The 6,583-nt window shown below is 60.0% G+C and overlaps 1 protein-coding gene across 4 annotated transcripts; it reads left to right on the top strand.

The window, feature by feature from the left end:
* Positions 1-2,977: 2,977 nt before the first annotated feature.
* On the top strand, positions 2,978-6,275 carry LPXN (leupaxin). 4 transcript variants are annotated; one of them, XM_037403363.1, is made up of 9 exons: positions 2,978-3,063; positions 3,948-4,096; positions 4,233-4,288; positions 4,658-4,760; positions 4,839-4,994; positions 5,094-5,267; positions 5,344-5,425; positions 5,654-5,802; positions 5,879-6,275. In XM_037403363.1, the coding sequence occupies exons 1-9, from the start codon at positions 3,051-3,053 to the stop codon at positions 6,143-6,145; spliced, it is 1,149 nt and encodes a 382-aa protein (XP_037259260.1). In that variant the 5' UTR covers positions 2,978-3,050; the 3' UTR covers positions 6,146-6,275. The 4 variants fall into 4 exon arrangements, with proteins under 4 accessions (XP_037259260.1, XP_037259259.1, XP_037259261.1 ...); XM_037403362.1 differs by having other exon boundaries at positions 5,654-6,275; XM_037403364.1 differs by lacking the exon at positions 3,948-4,096 and having other exon boundaries at positions 4,677-4,760; positions 5,654-6,275.
* Positions 6,276-6,583: the final 308 nt, after the last annotated feature.

Raw genomic sequence — 6,583 nt, 5'->3', positions numbered from 1 at the left:
ATGTGGCTCAGCCATTTGCATTTGCTAGGCTTGTGTTTTGCAATGGGAGATTTTGTAATGCGAAGTTACAGTTCCAGATGCTTGTTTACACTAGGGCTCACATTATCACTGGAGGGGGAGAGTAAATCACTGAGAAGTCTAAAAATAACCCAAAACCTTTCACAGACAGGAAAGTTCTGTTGTTTGCAGAAAGGGAAGTGTCTGACACAATGATCTCTCAAAGTAACCATCAGGGAGTGATACAAGCAGTGCCTCACTTTGTCTTTTGGGTAGCTCTCCGTATTGCTTGTCTCAAAAATTACCATGGGACTCACAGCTTAGCGTGCCACGTGGCTTTTCTTGAGATGGTGCCCTGCTGGATGTCCATACTGTGGGCAGATAACAAAAGAGCTGTCACCGACACAGAGTGTCAGTAATTAAGTGAACCTCGGCATGCCAGCTTGGTACAAAGAGGCTTAATTCAACCCCATTCCACTCTGACAGTGCAGATGGGATCAGCAGCGTGTGAGAACAGGTGGCCAAGAATGCGTCAGCGCGGCCTGTGCAGCAAGCGTTCATGCCTCAGCTGTGCAGGGTGCAGCTCCCACTACCCGGGAGTTCAGCGGGCCCACAGAGAGGATGGAGTGGACCCACGGAGGGGATGGACTTGGCAGGCACAGGCTCAGCCCAGTTGTCAGCAGAGCTCATGGCTGTCTGTGAGGGTGTTTACAGGTTCTGACTGCAGAGCCTCTTCCAGGTGCTGATGGATGGTTGCATCCTGCTGGTCTGCTGCCACAGAGAACTTTTTAATGCCACTTACTTTTATATGGCCTTGAGGTGATCCTCTCCATTGCCAGGATCAGTAATATTTCTGAAGCAGCCGCTTCTTGTGCTTCTGGGCCATTTTGTGGCAAATCGTGTATCTAGAGGCAGTGCAGCGCTTGATTGCAACCCTTTCTTCCAGGATCTCCTGAAAGCTTTCCCCATGAGGCGTGAAGCTGCACTCGGAACTGGGGCTCCTCTTGCCTAGCAGTGCTAGAAAAACACCTGAGGCTTATTTGGCTTTATCTGGAATAGGTTATTTTTCTGAACAAGCCTCTTCCCTGGGGATGAAATGGAGGAGTGGCAGAAGAGAGGCAAAGCCAGAGAGTACAGAAGTGAGTTCAAACAGATACCCACGGTTTGGGAGGTGTGGCAGACGTAAGAGACATTGCAAGAAGTGCCACGCATCCACAGAAGCAGCAGGGAGCCGTGGGCTCTGGCTGCATGGCTCATAACTTTTGCTCCCAAGGCTTTTATAGCATCCTTGAAACCCCAGGGCTGCCCACACTCAGGAGCCTAGCAAGGATGTGGTGACTCTTGCAAGCTTGCACTGGGCTAGTAGCCAGGGTGTCTGAGGTGTTATCCATGCACCTACAAGGTGATGCCTCCTGCAAAAAAACAAGCAAAAGCACAAAGGACATGTCAAGCCACACACCACCTCCTCTGCACGTGGCATCTAGGGATTAATAACCTGGCTCTAACGAGTGTGTGGCAGGGGTGTTGCGGTGGGATGATAGACCAGCAAGGGGGAGGGCGCCAGCAGCAGTGTGGGGGAAACCCCTGTCAAAGCAGGTTGGAAAAGCAGCTCTGGTGGAGAAAATGGAGCTGGAGGGTTGTGGTGGAACAGGGGGAGCATCTTGGTGCCCTGCTCCCCTGCCATGTTATCCCAGGTGTCTACATCTCAGGTGTGGGGCACGTTTTGATTGCAGACATCATTGCACTGCCATCTCCTGCTGTTCACCTGTCTACTAGTGCAACAAGTAGGCCAGTTCTTTACCTCTCCCTGCTGCAGCAGCTTCTGCTTCATCCTCCAGCCCAGATTACTGACCAGTCCCTTGAAGCTGTTCCAATATCCACTGGCTGCTCTCAGTAGTGCCAAAAGATTTCTCTGCTTAAAGGCTAAGCCATAAATGTCACCAGATCCCCCTCACAGGGGTTGGGCATTGGTGGAGGCACTGGGGATAATGGCAGTACCCATGGGTCTGTCTTCCCAAATGGTTCCCAACAGTGAGGGACCCGCGTCCTGGGGGCAGGCAGACAGCCACCTCACCTTGCTGGCAGAAATGCCTGTGTTGCCCCTGCCTCAAGGCATGCATTCAGGTGCTCGTGGGCTCATTGCCTGAAACGGCTGCATGGGGAGCTCAGAGGCTGACACAGTTCTGCTTGGAAGAAGCAGAAAAGTTCCAATGGTGGTTAAATCACACAAATTGCCAGCACAAAACAGCACCGCGGTCTGCTGCTGGGTGTTGTGCCTGGCTGGCGGAGACGTGCTAAGTGCATGTATCCTGATGCCTGCAGGGTCAGGGCTGAGCTGTGCCCAGCAGCCGCACACGTGGTACCTCTGGGAAACCTTTAAATGGGCCAAGGCATTAACGCAGGGAGAGGGTGGCACAGCCACCAGCTTCAGCAGTGCCACTGCCGCCCAGTGCAGTGAGCCCAGTCCTTGTGCTCACAACGGCTCTAAGTGACACAAAGGGATTTGCTGTTACCTGGAAATCAAGAAGAGGTTCCAAAAGCATCCTACCAAAGGGCAAGGCTGTGTTAGAGCATGCCAGCGCTGTGAGTCCTGTGCCTGCTTCCACCACACCATCACAAATGCATTTCCACCCAGCACAGCAATGCCATCCCTTGCCACATGAAGCTGGTAGCTTCTGGAAGGGGCCTGGGTCTGCAGGACACATGCGCTCTGGATTCCAGCTGAGAAGTCCAAGGAGCTTGGCTGGTTTTATGAGTCAGGAGCTCCCTGGAAAACCTGCTGGCCAGTTTCTTCCCCCTCCAGCCCCAACCCAGGGCTGCTCTTGGCCCCCCTTGCCCCAGCCTTTGCCACCGCATTCCGCCTGCTGCCTTTCACACGTGGCGCACAGCACGCAACCCGCAAAGGAAGAACCTCAAGCGACAAACCCCAGCCCTGGGGGCGGAGGCGAGGCTGGAGAGCGGAACTGAAAGCCCACACAGCCCAGTCTGCCCGCTCGCTGCCCTGCAGGCGCTGCCCCAGCTCCCCGGCCGTGGGGACCCTGTGCTGAGGCAGGATGGAGGATTTAGGTAAGCCGCCCCTCACCCAGAGCCAGGCTCGGTGCTGGATCATGCCTTCCATGGCTTGGGGGAGCCTCGTCCTTTGTCTTCCTCAAGGTCAGGTGGGGATGCTGCAGAGGGGACAGCAGGGGAACCATACTGCCTGCTGTACCTCCCCTCCGCCATATCTCAGGGGGCAAACGGGGCCCAGGTGGCTGAGCAAGTGCTCAGCCAAAAATGGAGAGCGCTTGAAGGCAGGAAACGGGCCGCAGCAGCGATGCAATCCTGGCTGCACACAATGGTGCCCAGCAGCCCAAGGGTGTGGCACGGTGTCCGAGGGTGCTGGGAGTCACCCCTGGCCTGGGCTGGGGGAGACGGGGTCAGGAAAGCAGCTGCACTGGGGGACGGAGGGGCATCCCTCCATCTCCTGGTGCCGGTGCAAGGGCAGGAAGATGTCGAGGGACGGCCAAAGTAGCGAGGTAAAAGTGAAAGGTGTGGAAGGTGAAAGCGCTTTGCCGGCCCTGTGGGACATGCCGCCCCTGCGGGACATGCTGCTCTGGCTGCACAGAAAGGATGGAGGCTTAGCTCTCTCATGCCAGGGCTCATGCTAGGATGAACAGGAGGGCTGGTGGATGTTTCTTTGTAAGCCAGAAATTATGTGCAGGGGAAGCAGGACCCCTGTTGCCAGCGGTCCCCCATGCTCCAGGAAGGCTGTGCAGCGCAGTGGGCACATCCTGCACTGGGGATGGGGGTTGGGGTGAGGGTGCTCAGGGCCACCACAGCCCCTTGGCAGAAGCTGCTGTGCTGCTGCTTTTGCTTCTGAGATTTCAGGAGCGGCACATGACTGCTTGGGGGGTGCACAGGCAGGGGGGCAGCCAGCGGCTAGGGCACCCAACCTGGGTCTCTCCATGCAGATGCTCTGCTGGCAGAACTGGAGCAGAGCTCTCGCCCAGCCCCCAAGGACTGTGTGCCGCAGGTGCCCAGCTCCTGCAAGCAGGATCCTGTCGCAGCCAGGCCCTCAGCCCCCTGCGGCCAGCAGCCGGTTGCCTCGGCAGCCCTGAAGGTAACACCTCAACACGGTGGGGCTGGCAGCTGAGACCCTGCTCAGCAAGTGACAGGGGTGGTGGCACTGGGCAGGCAGCAAAGGGTGCCAGGGCAGCAGCCTGTGGGTTTTGGGCTGCAAGGTTTTGTCCTTCCAGGCGCAGCTGCCACCTCAGGCTCAGCCTCAGAGAGAGGATTTGAAGGCAGCATACAGGTAAAAACATAGCCGCGGGAGGGCAAAAATCATCTGGGGCTACCATTTCTATGGCTTGGACTCATCCTCTGGGGTCACCTGGCCTCCCACACGTCCCCCCAAATAACAGGTCCTTCCATGAGCTGGGGCAGGGGGGTTGCATCTTGCATCCCTGCAGCATTGCTGGCGTGAGGGCTAGGCTTCTAGCAGACCCCTCCCTACCACACATGGCCACCCCTGCCAGCACATCCCCAGGGAGGTCCCCTGTCCCTACTGCGGCCTGTGGAGAAAGGGCAGCAGCCCATGGGGGTGGAGGACTCCCAGTCCAGGCACCCTCTGGCCGACGGGCTGGAAGTGGCAGCATCCCTCACTCTCTGCCATGCCCAACAGCCCCATACCGGTCCCACAGCCGCTGCTGCCATCGCCCCCACCCACAGCAGCTGCCCGGCAGCTGGACGAGCTCCTGGCTGACCTGGGCCACATGCAGAGCAAGGTGAGCCTCCTTCCTGTGGGAAAGGAGATGGGGGGGGGCTGGACCCCACCCAGCCCTCACCACCCTCCCTCCTGGCAGCTAGTGGCTGTGGGGCAGGGAGCCGGGGTGCCAGCGGAGCCCAAGTCCCTGCTGGACAATATGCTGGGCAGCCTCACGCGGGACCTGCAGGAGCTGGGAATCGCAGCCACCCCCGCTGGCGTCTGCACCGCCTGCCACAAGCCCATCTCCGGCAGGGTGAGCCCCCGTACCTCCATCCTAGCACCCCTCTTCCCTCGGCTCGCAGCATCCCTGGGAGCTGCTCTCACTGCAGCCCCCCACCCCCACCCCCCGCAGGTGCTTACAGCCCTGGGCAAAACCTGGCACCCCGAGCACTTCACCTGTGCCCACTGCGGGCAGGAGCTGGGGGGCCAGGCCTTCTTTGAGCGGGGTGGGCGGGCATACTGCGAGGATGACTACCACCAGGCCTTTTCCCCCCGCTGCGCCTACTGTGCTGGCCCCATCCGCGAGGTAAGCGCCCCCCCCCCCCCCAGCCTCCCCTGCCAGCCCCCGCCACCAGCCACCTTCACCTTGTGTCTTCCTGCAGAAAGTCCTCACAGCCCTGGACCAGACCTGGCACCCCGAGCACTTCTTCTGCGCCCACTGTGGGAAGGTGTTTGGAGACGACGGTACGTCCCGGGGAAGGCTGTGGGGGTACTGCCCCCATCGCCCCCGCTCTGGGTGTGCCCTGCCATAGCCCTGCCCTCACGCCCACTGCCCCCAGCCCGGGTAACCCCCCCTCCACAGCCCACCCTTGCCTCACCCCGCGTTCCCCCTTGGTCTGCCCCTTGCCGTCCACCCGGCCCCCGCCGTCAGCCTCCCCCAGGCGGGTGCCCACCCCAGCACCCTCCCCGCAGCTTTCCACGAGCACAGCGGGAAGCCGTACTGCCGCCAGGACTTCCTGGCCATGTTTGCCCCGAAGTGCCAGGGCTGCGAGCGCCCTGTGACAGACAATTACCTGACGGCTCTGCACGGCGTCTGGCACCCCGAGTGCTTCGTCTGCGCGGTGAGTGCCCAGCGGGGACCCAGGGGTGAGCGTGTTCCTGAGGCTGTGCCAGCCTTCCCCGTCTTCTTCCACCCAGGAGTGCCTGAGTGGCTTCGCCGGTGGCTCCTTCTACGAGCTGGAGGGTCGGCCCTACTGCGAGCTGCACTTCCACCAGCGGCAGGGCAGCATCTGCCACGGCTGCGGCCACCCGGTCACCGGCCGCTGCATCACAGCTGCAGGGCGCAAGTACCACCCCGAGCACTTCATCTGCGCCTACTGCCTGGGGCAGCTGCGGAAAGGCACCTTCCGCGAGCGCGGCAACAAGATGTACTGCCAGGCTTGCCACGACAAGCTCTTCCTCTGAGCCCCCAGCATGCAGCCACCCTTCCCGCCTGCCTGCCTGGCCCCAGCACCGTCCGGCTGAGCTGAGCACACCTCGTATTCTTCCACCCACCAATGTCTCTCGACCTGAAGCAATAAAACATCTAGCCCTACCTTCGCTCCCCTCGCTGGTGGCTTTGGGGGACAAGGATGCAAGGCAAGCTGGGAGGGCTGGAGGCCCTCATAGCCAGGCACATCCACTGATGTTCCACAGCACCACAGGTGTACCAGGTCCCCATCTCCCAGGGCACAGGAAGCCAGGGGCAACTGCCTCAGCTGCTGTTCCCCCATAACCCAGAGCAGAGCAGCCCCAGCCTCCCTGGCAGAGCAGTTTGAGCACCAGCAGTGCTGTGCCATGTAGGACGCCAGCACCACCCCAGCCCTCATTACCACAAGCCCACATCCTGCCACCACAGAGCAA

The sequence above is a fragment of the Falco rusticolus genome, chromosome 10 (assembly GCF_015220075.1).
Source record: "Falco rusticolus isolate bFalRus1 chromosome 10, bFalRus1.pri, whole genome shotgun sequence".
Taxonomy (NCBI): domain Eukaryota; kingdom Metazoa; phylum Chordata; class Aves; order Falconiformes; family Falconidae; genus Falco; species Falco rusticolus.
The sequence above is the reverse complement of the archived record's forward strand: the minus strand, read 5'-3'. Positions and strand labels throughout refer to the sequence as shown.